The sequence below is a fragment of the Hippoglossus stenolepis genome, chromosome 5 (genome assembly GCF_022539355.2).
Source record: "Hippoglossus stenolepis isolate QCI-W04-F060 chromosome 5, HSTE1.2, whole genome shotgun sequence".
In the NCBI taxonomy this organism is placed as follows: domain Eukaryota; kingdom Metazoa; phylum Chordata; class Actinopteri; order Pleuronectiformes; family Pleuronectidae; genus Hippoglossus; species Hippoglossus stenolepis.
The window spans coordinates 6811746-6826489 of NC_061487.1; the positions used below are offsets into that span (position 1 = coordinate 6811746).

The 14744-nt window shown below is 40.3% G+C and overlaps 2 protein-coding genes across 4 annotated transcripts in view; one reads left to right on the forward strand and one right to left on the reverse strand.

Moving 5' to 3' along the window:
* LOC118109629 (delta(1)-pyrroline-2-carboxylate/Delta(1)-piperideine-2-carboxylate reductase-like) overlaps positions 1 to 9309 on the reverse strand; it is an 84597-nt gene extending 75288 nt beyond the window's left edge. For 2 of the 3 annotated variants that reach the window (XM_035156904.2, XM_035156905.2), the window contains exons 1-2: positions 9168 to 9309; positions 7148 to 7283 (exon numbers count right to left, since the gene is read on the reverse strand). In XM_035156904.2, coding sequence (XP_035012795.1) covers positions 7148 to 7283; positions 9168 to 9245 — 214 coding nt within the window. In that variant the 5' untranslated portion in view covers positions 9246 to 9309. Of the gene's footprint in view, positions 1 to 6825; positions 7284 to 9167 lie in introns of those variants that run through there. The other variant, XM_047339931.1, reaches the window with a different exon arrangement.
* LOC118109618 (gastrula zinc finger protein XlCGF57.1) lies at positions 9191 to 13233 on the forward strand. Its single transcript, XM_035156893.2, has 2 exons — positions 9191 to 9480; positions 11692 to 13233. Exons 1-2 carry the CDS (start codon positions 9309 to 9311, stop codon positions 12930 to 12932), a joined length of 1413 nt encoding a protein of 470 aa, XP_035012784.1. The 5' UTR covers positions 9191 to 9308; the 3' UTR covers positions 12933 to 13233.
* Positions 13234 to 14744: the final 1511 nt, after the last annotated feature.

Below are 14744 nucleotides of genomic sequence, written 5' to 3' on the forward strand. Positions count from 1 at the left end.
CATGACCACACTGACATTCATCCAATGCAGTCCGTTTGCATCGACACTTCATCCATACAATTCATGACGATCATCATCTCAGTACAGCAGGATGTATAAATCGTAGCTTTTTCAGTCTTTACTTTGATAATTGGCACAATAAAAACATCACAGTGTAGATGAGGTGTGCGAGTGAAGTGTGCCCTTAACTTTCAGAATCTGAAAAGGCCTGTAAGGTGTGGTTGGTTCTCGGGTACAGTTATATCATGGTTTAAGAATAAAATCACATGTATAAATTACATAAATACATTTAAATGTGTCCAATGTCGGGTTTGAGCTCAAATTATTGTAAAAAGGCCGGATAAGGTGAGATCAGAGTGGAGATGAAACTGTGTGAAAGTTTTGTATCATGATTATAGTGACAAAAATGTTCAGTTATCAGTATTATCATGGTATTGTTTAAGATCTCCTTTCAAGACTGTAGAGTTTGTGAAAGTAAAGAACGTTTTACATAAGTCCTGATGTTTCTTGTTGCTGCGGGCATGTTTATTCTGGGGTTACTCTAATCCTTGTAAACTGTTAAAAGAACAGTTTTACATCGCAGCCCATTGAAGAGGGCCGTTAATGTATTGATAATGGTCTTGTTTATCACGTTACTTTATGCATGTGTGTGCAAGAATCTCTTCATCATCTGCAGTTACTACAGACTGCAGCAGCTCGCCGTCTGACTGGAAAAAAATCAGTACTGGCTTCTCTTCATTGGCCCCTCACAAATTCATATTTGATTTAAGATTTTATTGCCTGTTTTGAAGATTTTAAATGGGCTGGTTCCACTTCATGTAACTGCTGTATCTTCATTCTCCGCCCTGAGCACTGAGGTTGAACGACCTGATGTTTCTGTGATGAGATCTCGGTAAAAAAAATGTATGTGACTGGGCCTTGGCAGCGGCTGCTCCTGATCTCTGGGACAGTTTACCTCCTTATATCAGAACCGCTCAGACCCTAGAAACATTTAAATCATTCAAGAGCATTCGCCTTCAATTGGAGATGATGATTTCATCTGTTAATGTGCAATATTTTAAACCTCAAATATACACGATGTTTAACATTTAACATTGCTTTTATATTTTTTCTGTTTATTCTCAGTTTTTTTGTATATTCTTTTATTTTCATTCTAAGCCTGTTCAGCCCTTTGGTCCACAGTGGTTGTTTTAAACGTGCTTTATAAATAGACTTTGACTTGACTTGACAACAAAAGGACCTATAGAAATTCAGACATAGATTCCCTAAAATTAAAGTTTAAAAAAGAAGCACAAGAATACATGGTGGTGATGACAGGAACTAGAGAAAGTGAAAGTGTTGACGCAGGATTAGAGACAAATGTTGGAGTGTCGTTGGGACCACCACACAGGCGAAGGCCATCCAACACCTCGGCTGACGTGTGGGTGTGAGAGACAGGAGCTGGTCGCCACGATATCCAGAGGTGTGCAAACCACACAGGGGGAAATGTAATCCCCTCGCCACCACAGAGTGATCCAAATAATGAGAGGGGGTGTTAGATGTCCTCTTCCTGTCTGATTTTGATTTGTTCCTCCCTTAATTTCAAAACAGCAACTGGGTCACACGAGGACAGAGAAGACTTGACCACATAGAGCAGAAGAAATGAGACTAAAAGCCGTGTGACGGTTTCACATGAGTGAAAGAAGAAGCCTGATGCCAGATGTTACAGTCACGGTGGATAATTGATGTCACATGGTGTTTTAAGATGGAAAATGAGGAGCTTCTCTGAACACCGTTTATTCTATGCTGTTACATGAGCCTCGTCATGAAGTATGATTGTAATACAGCACACCAGGATCTCCTGTCGCTGGTTTACTTTGTGTGTGTGGGCTAATACTCTTCAACATGCTGCACAGCCCCATTATCTTCCTCATTGTCTCTATAGAAAACACAACATTCACTGAATGACTGGATTTTCTTTTATGATTTTCCTCTGACTGATGGCCCTGGATCTACACACCTGCAACATGCCATTACCATGGTAACACATCAGGTTAATTGTATGCCATTAGTATGAATAGGTCCTATAGATTGCAACAGAAACAACAGTTAGGGGGGAAAAAATCTAATTTGTGGCTAATCCGGAAGATTTCAAATGCATTTCAAATAGATTTTTGTGCATCTGTAAGATTTATTTTTGTCCTGTTTTGACAGCTAGAAATGTGGGTTCTATATATAGCATTGGAAAGTAAAATAATAGCAGTGTAAAAGATAACTTGCATGTTTAAAAATCATTTCTACCTTCATGCAGGAGGCCATGTTTTCATCTGCATTAGTTTGTTAGGTAGCAGGATTACGCACAAACTAATGGTGGATGTAATATGGGTGAGGGAAGAACAAATTAAACTTTGATGTGGATGCAGATAAGGGAGCTGATCCAGGATTTTATTTAACATTATGAGATAGGGCGTTTTACAACATTTCCTATAATAATTAATGGAGCTTGATGGAAAAAATATATCTATAAGTGTGAGGATGGTGCAAATCCCCCCAAAATATTGATCGAGTTAACTTAAATGTAGATTCATAAGGGGGCTTTTGGGCCTTTGCGAAGGTATGATCTCTACTGAGTGTCACAGTAGTTTCCGCTTGGTTTAGGTTTGATTGTCAGCATGTAGATCTTACATTTGGTGTTTTTCTTTTTATATTCATGCTATGATTCTAACACTTAATAAGACAAAATATATGAATAAGATACCAAAAATGAAAAAGAACATTGAGGAAAATCAGTGGGTCACAGAAGGCCGGAAAGACATTGCATGTAGAGACATAGAGTATTTATGTAATATTATCCGAAATCAGTCCCCAGCATCTTCATGGTACTTTGAATCTTAACCAGCATCAACAACCAGGAAGGGGAGGAAACAGATGGAGAGAGATTTGCATTCCCGAGCAGTTGGAGGGAAAGAGACACCAGATGCTTTGCTTTTAAATTTCTACATGTTCGGTCGCTCATTTGGAGGTATGGTGGCCCGAGCGGGACAAAGAGCCAAGGCCAAATATCTTTGGCTCTGAGGAGACAACAGCTGGAAGGAGCGAACCAGGAAGTCGCTCCACTTCATTAAAGACCCAGCAGGGGAGCAGCAGAGCTTCTCCCTGTCTCCTCCCACTCTCTCCATCATCCTGCTCCTCCCTTCTGTTTGTCATCACACACACACACACACACACACACACACACACACACACACACACACACACACACACACACACACACACACACACACACACACACACACACACACACACACACAGTGTACATTTGCAGCATCAACTGAGAACATAAACTCATTCCCACTGCAGAGAGACAGTAAACAAGATTTTGAAGTTTGTATTTCAGAACATTTGACATTCATAATGCCTGATGCTCGTTTTTTTATTTCATAATGTGGTTTCTAATGTCTGCTGAGATGCAGTCGACTTTAAGCTGAGGTGCATAATAATGTTATGGAGCCCCTAAAATCCTGAAAGGTGACATTACCTCCGCAAAGCAGGTCATGTTTTCCGTTTGTTTGTATGTAAGATTTTGCAGAAACTACAAGATGGATTACCATGAAACTTGAAAGGAGGCAGTATAGTTTAGAAAAGAACCCATTAAATTTCTGTGGGGATCCCGATCAGGAGGCAGATCCAGGATTTCTTTCTCATGTTCAATTCATTGATCTTGATGGAAAAAATCAGGCCCATCTAGGGGACTGGTATTCATGAGTGTGTGTAATTTGGTGAAAATCCAAATAAAAACCCAGATCCATTGAATTTATATGTGGTTTCATGAGAGGACTGCTGTGTGCCACTCTAGAATAATAGTTATTTATCTAATGAGATTTTGATAAAAATAAAAAATACAGGATTTCGGGGGCTCAATCAAAAGTTTTATTTTATTCTACTTAATACCTTTTCATCATCTGTATTGATACTTTAACACCTCACTGTGAGCACTTTTCACGAGCAAAACTGATGAAATAACAAGTGTCAGCTACAAGTTCACGGACCTGTCAGGTCTGCAGTGTAGTGCATAATAACACTCTCTGCTGTGTGTGTGTGTGTGTGTGTGTGTGTGTGTGTGTGTGTGTGTGTGTGTGTGTGTGTGTGTTGTGTATTCTTAGCTGAGATGGTCAGTAACTCTTTCACTTCTAAGCTCTTCTGATCTGATCCTCTCTCCAGCAGCAGCAACGCTAATCTCATGCACAGTGAATCCCGGCCACTTTCTTAAAAGTGTGTTTGTGTGTGAGTGATGTCGCAGGTTAGCACCCGTTAAGTTAAAACTTTATCCTTCTACCCGCATCTGATTCATTTCCTCTAGATTTGACCCTGCTGCTTGAAAAACTGACCAGCACACACTCATCTTTAAGCAGTCAAAAACACACACTAAACAACACACACACACACACACACACACACACACACACACACACACACACACACACACACACACACACACACACACACACACACACATGCTGTGGCCTTTTGGCATCACTGGCCCCATCAGCAATAGTTGATCACTTCATGATTTGCTCATTCAGTGAGTGATGGACAGAACCCCCCTCAGCACCACAAAAGAAGACACCTGTTAGAATCTGCTTAATCCTAGTCAGCGGCCCTGCTCTCGAGGCTGCTTGGGGCCCCGTTTAATCCGCACAAGGGCACAGGGCCAAGGCCAGGGTAGATTAGACCCCCACCATCCATCATCTATCTATACACACACACCTCAGAGTCTGCCCCCTATAACGAGGGTTTGAATTGGCCCCTTAATCCTTGGACTCAGCGGAGCTCTCCACCCAGCACACACCTACCTCCCCCCCTCCGCAGAAAGCCTGTAATCTCTATGCATCGCCTTCCCACTTGCAGACCTGGCTCAGCCCAGCCCAGCACTCACTTAGCCCCCCTCCTCCACCACCTTTCCCCTTCCCCAGTGGGGCTGAAAGCCCATTGATTTGTTGATTTCTCTTCTTTTGTTTGCAGCCGGCCGAGTGTTAACGAGACATCCAGGGTCCGGGGCCCAGTGCCAGGACTTTTGGCATGGGAGATTAAGGTCCTGATCTGGGCATCTGTCACTGCCCAGTCTCCCTTGTGGCTCTGGGACAGGCCTCTCCGCCAGCCATTTTCAGAGTGATTGATGCAAAGAGGAGAGGAAATGACCACAACTAAAAACATAGTGTTGGAATATATTTTGACATCAGTTGCAATTTGACCCGACAGACTGGCTTTGAGTTTCTCATCAGCATAAAGACACACTTAAAACAAACACATGCAGAAAATACACGTGACAAATGGGGGAAAATACTTAGAGACAGATCCATGCAGGACTAGAATGACAGACAGTAGAGTGCATACCTCCACCAAGGCCCAACGGTCCCCTGATGAAACCACATTTAAATTCACTAGATCCAACTTTCACACACTCATTAATATCTGTCCCCTAAACGTGTCAGATTTTTTTCCATCAAGATCCATTAATTATTCTCTGATAAATCAACAATAATTGTGAAAAATACCCTCTCTCACAATATTAAGGAAAGATCAACCCATGATCCGGATCCACACCAAAATTCAATGGGATCTTCCCTGACCCATCCCTCATTATTCTCCCAAGTTTCATGGTAATCCATCCAGAAGTGTTTGCGTGATGCTGCGAACTTTAATGATTCTTAAGAGAGCCCTAAGAGAAGGAATCTTTCCTTCCAGTGTTAAACATGCTGTGGCCCCACCTATTTTAAAGAAACCTCACCTTGAACCCTCTGTTCTTAACAATTTTGGGCCGATCTCTAAACTTCCATGGTTTCAACCCAACTTTGATCTTTTATGTGTCATAATAACATCTTTGAGAAATTTCTGTCAGGTTTTAGATAATTACACAGTACAGACACTGCCCTCCTCAACGTAACCAATGATCTTCTTTGAGCAGCTGACAGAGGAGAGGGCAGTTTTAAACCTCCTTGACCTAAATGCAGCCTTTGATACTGTAGATCACATTAAATGACCGTCTTAGAACCTGGGTTGGCATCAAGGATACTGCACTTAGTTGGTCTCTACCCGTTACCATGGTGAATGGTAGTATTTATACACCACATGCACGTTTAACATGCTCAGAGTTAACTGAAATGACTCAGAACAGCTGAACCATCTCAGGGTTTATCAGCACAGAGGTCAGGGTTAGCCTCGGAGTTGGTTGCTTTTTGTAAATTATATCACAAACAACACCAACATCACAGAACGAATGAAATGTAGAAAAAAAACCCATAAAAGCTCTTAAGTATATTGACGGTCTAAACAGAATGTTTACTTAGACTTGGTCTCCCTCTAGTGGTTAAAACATATCTCACCTACAGGCTGAAGAGGAGATTTTTTATTAAGATACACAAACAGCATCTTTAGCTTATGTTTGTGTGAAGTTAAATTGCTGTGTGGGATTTTGCTTTAAAATAAACTTGATTAATTTTAATTTTAGCAAGTTAATGAAAACGTGTCAAAATTAATAGCTGATAGACTCAATTTATGAAGACATACCACAAAAAAAGTTAGATGATATCAACATATAACATTACCTATATAATATTATATAAATTTATTTTATTTTATTTATTATTGTGTGAAGCTATATAACCACCAGCAGTGTATATCAGTTTGTTTCTCTTTGTTTCTGTCATGTTATTACATGTGTGCCTTTTGCATTTCTAATGTAGTGAATGATAAAGGAGAAAACAGTTAGCTCTGATTATTTCTCTTCAAAGAGGATTTGATAAATTTCATCTCCTGACTAATGAGAATAAACAAACACTGTGAGATCGGCCATTGTTCTCTGCTCTCTGACACTACGAGAAGTAGAAAGTGTGACGGCTGTTTCTGTGTGTGTTCTTTTACTCTACACCTGCAGCTGATGGCAGACGGATCAAGTCAGACACAGTCAGACACCTCGAACTCACCTAAACTCAGGGTAAACTGAGACAGTTGATAACCAGCTTCGTAGTGCAGGTTATCAGGACGGCTGATGTTTGGTTGAGTGAGGCCGGAAAACAAAAATATATCCTTGCTACGTTAAACTCGCTTTGCAGTAAAGGCCCCAGGATTTCTATCTCCCTGAGTTGAATGCCAACAGTTGGTTTCTGACCTGTGGCTTCACTGCCGCCGATGGGCACCAGTCCTCCTCCGTCTAGGACTCTCTTGGGATCTGTTGTCAGCTTTCCCTGAGCGTCACAGCCCCAGCCCTCTGGAATGGTGTCTCCATGACGCTCATGCAGCTCCACCTGTGCACATTACACATTCAGTACAAGAGTGGGATGACTTAACATACACACATATCTCATTCAGCTGATAAGAACACAAAATGTGATGTCATTGTATCAGGTAGTCAATGATTCTGAGTAGTCATTTCTGTCTAATCACAAACTTAAATAAGGCTGGGCGTATATTAGTCAAATAATTCAAAACTTCCTTGTCCAATGAACAACCATTGTGAACCATGTTACAAAATCCATTCCGAACAAGTTTAGATATTTATCAGACAAACATGTGGTGTTACAGCTAAAATAATCCACATCCAGCTGCATTGGTGTGACATCGTCTCTCTGCATCAAGGAAGTGACGTGCAGTTTGTACGGCATGCCCTGACAACCTATAATGATAAACCTGATCCACCTTTCCAAGTGCCACTGCTGATAATTAATGAGAAAACAGGAGCTCCTTCAAAACCAGTGGTGGGGAACCTTTATTGAACTGTCCACAAGGACTACATGTCTACCCTCGTCCCACTCACACCTCAGCATTTTAAATTAAAGATCTCTGTAAAGCTGAACCCAATCCCACACAAAAACCATTGCCACCGGAATTGATGCATTTTCCGGTGGCATCAATCCCCAACATTAATAGGAATATCGCCAGAGGCAGGGTGGGCTTCTGTTCTTAGGTAGGAAACCTACAGGTATGTTATATATGTTGTTGATTTGTATATCTACATTATCTCAAATATTTCCAACAAATCTCCATCCCAAAATGTAATTCAAGTAACAGGACATCTGATGTCACCTGTTGCCATAACGTGCCTTCAAGTTTGATATGTGAGGAAGGAAGTCGTTGAACGTAGCTAAACATAATGTAAATAAAACGTTAACTTGTTCGAGAACACTTCTGCTTAAGGCACTTGAGCTAGATTTTGTTGTCAAACAAAGACAATAACCCTGCTTCCACCAAAAACACCACGCTACTTCATAATGCCATCTAACTATATCCTCTGTTTTCATTATTTAGATTCCAAGATCCCTAACAGTAGAAGTTACATATTGTGCATTGAGGTATTACTGTGCCCCAAGTTTGTCCTTTATTATACAGGCCATACTAAGGCGGATGAAACGTATAACGGTTATTACATTCAGACCAGCCTCTCCTACACCTGAGCCACCACACAGTAAGATGTTACTCTTCCCCCTAAATTGGACAAACATGTGAGCCACAAAGGAGGGAAATCAAATAAAGCCAGCATAGAAGAGAACTGAGGAGTGAGAGTAACTGAAGGAAGGAGATCACAAAAATTTGTTTCTGGATATATGTGCTAACGGAGGTGGCTGTTGATCCAAGAACTGGCTGGTTTTGTTTCCACAATCTTCTTGTACAGAGGCAAATGAGCTGATCCCTGGAGCCTGATGAAGGATTTGGAAATCAATCTAAACTGCTCGGATGGGGCTGTGATCCCCTCTGTCCTGGTTGAACCATAAAAGCTAAGCCTCTCCATACTGAAACTCTCCTGGCTTCCCAGATTCCCTTAGCCTCAAGTCACTTTACCCCTCAGCCCTGTGGCTCCACACCACGATCACTACTGCGCAGACTCTGACTCCAAATAACGTCAAAAGTGCAGTATGTTGTATCCAACGTATTTGACCTCCATTTGTGTAAAACTGGAGGGAGAGGAGTTCTGTCATCCATCTATATTTACAGTCTGTGATACCGACAAATAGACATGTATGATGACTGGTCTATGTCATGTTGAATTCTGTCACGATGGTTTAACTCTGTATTACAACTCATAGAATCGTCTTGTACACTCCAACATCGGTGTGAATGTACAGATGCAGGTTCTCACATCTATCAGAAGGGGGCGCTATAAACACTTAATACATAAAGATGAAAAAGTTTACCCTGTCTCTCTGTCGGACCTTCGCAGTGTGACACAGACCGGAAGTAAAGACAGAGCTAGCAGCGTTAGCTCGGTGCATGTTAGCAGTTAGCTGGAAGACAGTCGAGTGTTCGTGTCTCGGGTAAATATTGACGGAGCAGGGATGTCTTCGGTCCAGTGCTTGAGAGAGTTCATCAGTGAGCGACTAACTGCTGCTGCTGAAGAGATATTCACAGTGTTTGAAAAAACCATCGTCCAGTACGAAGAAGAGGTCGCTCGTCAGCGCAGACTGCTGGACGTCGTTTTGAAACCTGAAATAAAGCTACACAGGATCGGTCTGTACAACCAGAATGTGGCTGATATTGGATTTCTTGGTTTCTCTGTGTTTCCTCCACCTAGATAACAGTCGACCGGGTCTCTTTTACAAACCTTGTAATCTCCTCGTCAAACCGTGCGTCTATTAACCCTTTGATACACAACGTGAGTCACAAGTGACCCGACTCCGTTTTTTTTTCTTTATCTTTGCAGTAAATCAATTTCATTATTCAGAATTTCAGGTATTCCTCAATTAACTTCATCATCACAAATCCTTATTTTAATTTTGCCTTTTTTACTTTTTTAATAAAAATCATTTTGTATCACTACCTTTCAAATGCACAACATGGGTCAAAAGTCATCTAAGTTTTTGGATGCGTAGCTGAGTTTTTCTTTGCTATATCTTTTAAATCAATTTACTTCATTTAATATTCTAAGTATTCAATAATTATCTTGTTTTTGATTAACACATTGTTTTTATGGGTCAAAAATTACCCATACAGTATGTATTCACATTGGAGCACCTGCCATTCATTTCACACAGATGCTTTTGCACATCTGATGCATGTCTTATTTTACAATCCATTGCTAGTGAGGAAGAGAAATATATACAATAATAGTTAGCTTTCATCTAGTTGACATATTCTTTTCTAGCTAGCTAACGATAGCTAGATCAAAACAAAATAAAACTTGGAATAGAACAGTATATACTAAATAGACTGATTGATATGCATTTGAAAATGTTCTTGTGCTTTTGATTTTCTTTATCCAGAGTGTTAGCATCGCTGGTCACAATCGTTCAAGATCTACAGCTGAAATGGTCATAGAGATGCTGCATGAAGAACAGGATGAGGAGGCAATTCTTGGTCTTGATGCGGAGTCTGAAATCTCTGATGCTGATGACCTAGACTATGTTCCATAGGATCAAGCTGGAGTTGTAGGTGCTTCTTGGAATCCAGCTCTCCTAAATGAAGAAGGCTCCATTTGATGACATAGAAAACTCATCTGATGAGTCGTCTGAAGAGGAAACTCAGACCCAGTATAAATGGGTCTTACTGGAACTACATGTTGTTCACTATATATTACAGTTCACTACTGAACTCGACTGAAAAAAGAAAAGAACCTCCCCAATGATGTTGTCACTGATGAACATATCCCAGGCATCTTTCGATGAAACAGCTGTTGAACCAGGTGCAGGTCCTGGGCAGCTCCCCGGGATGCTGTGGCTTCTTGAGCTAGACTTGTAGATAGGATAGTCTAGGTCACCAGCATCAGATATTTCAGACTCAGAATCCAGACCAAGAATTATCTCCTCATCTTCCTCATTCTGTTCCCTAATGCAGCATCTTTATGACCATTTCCGTCGTGAGTTTGAAATGATCGAGACCAGCCATACTAACACTCTGGATAAAGAAAATCAAAAACACACGAATATTTTCCAATGCACATCAATCAGTCTGTATGTTCTATTTCTTCATTTTGTTGATCTAGCTATGGGCAGCTAGTTAGAAATGAATAAGTCAACAGCTTTTGTGCATGCATCAGTTGTGCAATATCAGCCATGTGAAATGAATGACAGGTGCTCTGTAGTGAATACATACTGTATGGGTCATTTTTGACAATTTTACATATACAGTATGTAGAATTGATGTAGGAATACAAAATGTATGTTTGTTCATAAAGTAAGAAAATAAAATAATGATTTGAGATAATATTAAAAAAAGAATTAATAAATACCTGCAATATTAAATGATAAAATCAATTTATTTCAAAAATACTCAGCCAAGGATCAATAGACTCAGATTGTTCAAGTCAGGACTAGATTATCACAAAGAAGCAAATTACTCTTTAGAACATACTTTCATCTTTGTGAAACATTTATTCTATTTTAAAATAAGGAAGCTGGTTTACTTTCATGTCAAGACCACATCACACCAGGTCCTGATCAATAACATCTCTACCTGGACTGGTTCTTTATACGGACCTGACCTGATATGGTCTGGATGGAGAAAACACTACATGTTACTTTATTTTGTTGCTCTCATAAATATAATTGACTTCATAAATTTGAACGTTTCAAACAACATAAATTATTCAATGAAAATATTAAACTCTTACACAACAATATGTGGTGCTAAAACTGGAGAAGCAGTTAGTATTGTTACTTAGCTTTCACAGTAATTAACAAATCTGAAACTAAACCTCTGTCTTGTGCCTCTTTGTTCCCTCAGAGCTCCCACAGCAGCATGCCTGTAAGGAGGAGGAGGTTCTCACTGACCAGCAGCTCTGTAACCAGGAGAGGAACTCCAGTCTGGACCAAGAGAACCCAGAGCCACGACAAATGAAAGGGGAGCAGGAGGAAATGTGCATCAGTCAGGAGGGAGAGCAGCTCGTACTGAAGCAGGAGACTGATACCTTAATGTTGACTCTTGATTATGAGGAAAGTGACCCCAGAGAACCAGAACCAGACGGTGAGCACCAGCTCCTCTCTCACAACTCTACTGTAGCTGAGAGTCAAGATCAGAACAGAAGAAAACATGTGGATTCAGGATCAACTAGAAATGAAGAACCAAACCCACAGAAGAGTCTTCATGAAAATAGGAGTCACAGTAAATATGTTTACATATCAGAAATTAATGCTGATCATCAAATGAAAATACATCTGAGAAACCGCACAGGTGAGAAACCTTATTTATGCAAAATATGTCAGAAAAGATTTATTGGGATGGTCTTCTTCAAAATCCACATGAGGAGTCACGCAGGTGAGAAGCCATATTCTTGCAAAACATGTGGAAAACGTTTTTCAAACTGTGGGCATTTGAAAATCCACATGAGAATTCACACAGGCGAGAAGCCATTTACTTGCCAAACATGTGCAAAACGTTTTAGAAACAGTGGGCATTTGAATGTCCACATGAGAATTCACTCAGATGAGAAGCCATATTCTTGCCAAACATGTCAGAAAAGTTTTGTAGATAATAGTCAATTGAAAAGCCACATGACAACGCACACAGGTGAGAAGCCATTTTCTTGCAAAACTTGTGGGAAAGGTTTTGGACGTAGGGGTGATTTGAATGTCCACATGAGAATTCACACAGGTGAGAAGCCATTTTCTTGCCAAAAATGTGGGAAATGTTTTGGACGTAGTGGTGATTTGAAAGCCCACATGATAATTCACAGTGGTGAGAGGCCGTATTCTTGCCAAACATGTGGTAAAGCTTTTGCACGTAGTAATGACTTGAAAGCCCACATGAGAACTCACACTGGTGAGAGGCCATATTCTTGCCAAGCATGTGGGAAAGGTTTTGGTCAAAGAAGCCATTTGGCAGTACACATGAGGAGTCACACAGATGAGAGGCCTTATTCTTGCCAAACATGTCAGAGAAGTTTTGGAGAAAGAAGTCAATTGAATGTCCACATGAGAACTCACACAGATGAGGAGCCTGCAACACATGATAAAAGCTTATCTTAATTTACAACCATGAAAAGGCATTTAAAGATTCATACAGGTAAAGATTTGTGTGTTTACAAAACAAGGCTTTATATAAATTTAGTGTTGTTGAAGATGATAAATTATCTGGTACTGCATGGTCATCCTGCAACTACAGTCTTGTGTGTGGTTTAATTTTATATCTGTATTTTTTGATTAAATCAATTTTTTTACAATTTGTATTACTTCAGTCTGCAGGGGACAAACCAACTCATATATTAGATCTTCTATGTGGCTTAATGAAATGTACCATATTAATAAACTGGTATTTTAATAACTAGAATTGTTTCTTCAGTGCTGGTTCTTCAGATTGATGTTCCCAATTTGATGGATTTAATAATGAGGATAATTATGAGCACCATTTTTACTCGATCGACTATGAAAATAGATATGTCTATTTCAAACTATGTATTCATCACTGCCCACATACTACCATGTAGGGCTGGGAGATATGGAAAAAAAATCTTAAATTAGGGGGATAGACTTAACACACAACATAACACCAGTATAAAGCCATTTAATAGTAAATATGGTCAAATAATTAAACATGAATATCAAACAGTAGTCAAAGATTAACAACTAAAAATCTAATTAAGGAAACAATGGGCCTCATTTACTAACGTGCGCAGAAATGTTCTTTCTCTCCGCAGAAAATAAGTGCGTGCGCAAAATCGCCGCCGGATTCATGACACTAGCGCACCAGCCGATTTTGTTCTCACCACCATGCGTATGTTTGTGAATCAGAATCATTCTAAATTGACAGGCGCATGTCCGCTCTCTGCATTTAGCATACTGCCACACCTCTATTTCTCCATATAAGGACATCCGTTGGTCATGAGGAGAGCGGTGTGCTGAACAGTTAGAGTTATGAGAGACGGCCCCAAAAGGTAGAAAACACAAGAATCTCACAACAGCAGAAATTGAAGGCGTCGGAGGTGGAAGACACAAAAGACACACTTCTCTGTAGCGTGTCCTCCAGAGTGACGATGTTTTAAAAAATGTTTACCTCGGCTGCAATAACTGAGGCGATGAATAATGTGTCCTGCACAGAGCTGAGCTCTAGAGCTGTGGACATTTCTCTGAGATGCGACGCGGACGTGGACGTGGACTCCGCTGAATAATTATAACACAGCTGCTTCAGGATCAGAACAGACTCACATTAAAAGGTCTGCTGTGTCTGAGTCTCTATCGGTGTCTGTTTCCTCCTCACTCCTCTGACCTGCTCTCACTTTACACTTTAACAATAAACACTGATAACAAGTTATTAGGACACGTACAGGACTGACGTTTACTTTGTGTTTGTTTACACAACATGAGACGTAACGTGACGCGCACAGTCAGGACATCAGGGTTAAAGTGACCGGAAAGATCAGGAGACATGATCCGACATCATCGAATCATAATTAATACATGGGATTATCAGTTCGTCTGAAGAGGGACAGAGACGAACACACACACACACATGCAGTCCCGCAGATTATGACGTAGCGCGGTGTTTTAACATTGTTTCAGAAGAAGCGATGCCTCGTTTATCCAGAAACATTAATATGAATCCAACAGGTTTTTATAGAGATGATGAGGATGACACGTCATTTTCATAGTTTTTTAATACATTTGGTCAATTCATTAGTAAATTAAATTATTGCTGTCTATCTACTATTTTTTATTTAAATAAATGGTGTTGAAATATACTATGCATTTAGTTAAATGGGTGGGTGTTTACATTTTATAGGACAGATGGGCCTTCATCATTTGTGCATACGCATGGTCTGAGGAAGTTCTAAATTTGTTCGC

Bases quoted from the DNA above. Each gene is read 5' to 3' on its own strand.
- LOC118109618 (XM_035156893.2), top strand. From the start codon at position 9,309: ATGTCTTCGGTCCAGTGCTTGAGAGAGTTCATCAGTGAGCGACTAACT. The intron at 9,481-11,691 runs GTCTGTACAACC...TTGTTCCCTCAG, and splicing joins AATAAAGCTACACAGGATCG to AGCTCCCACAGCAGCATGCC.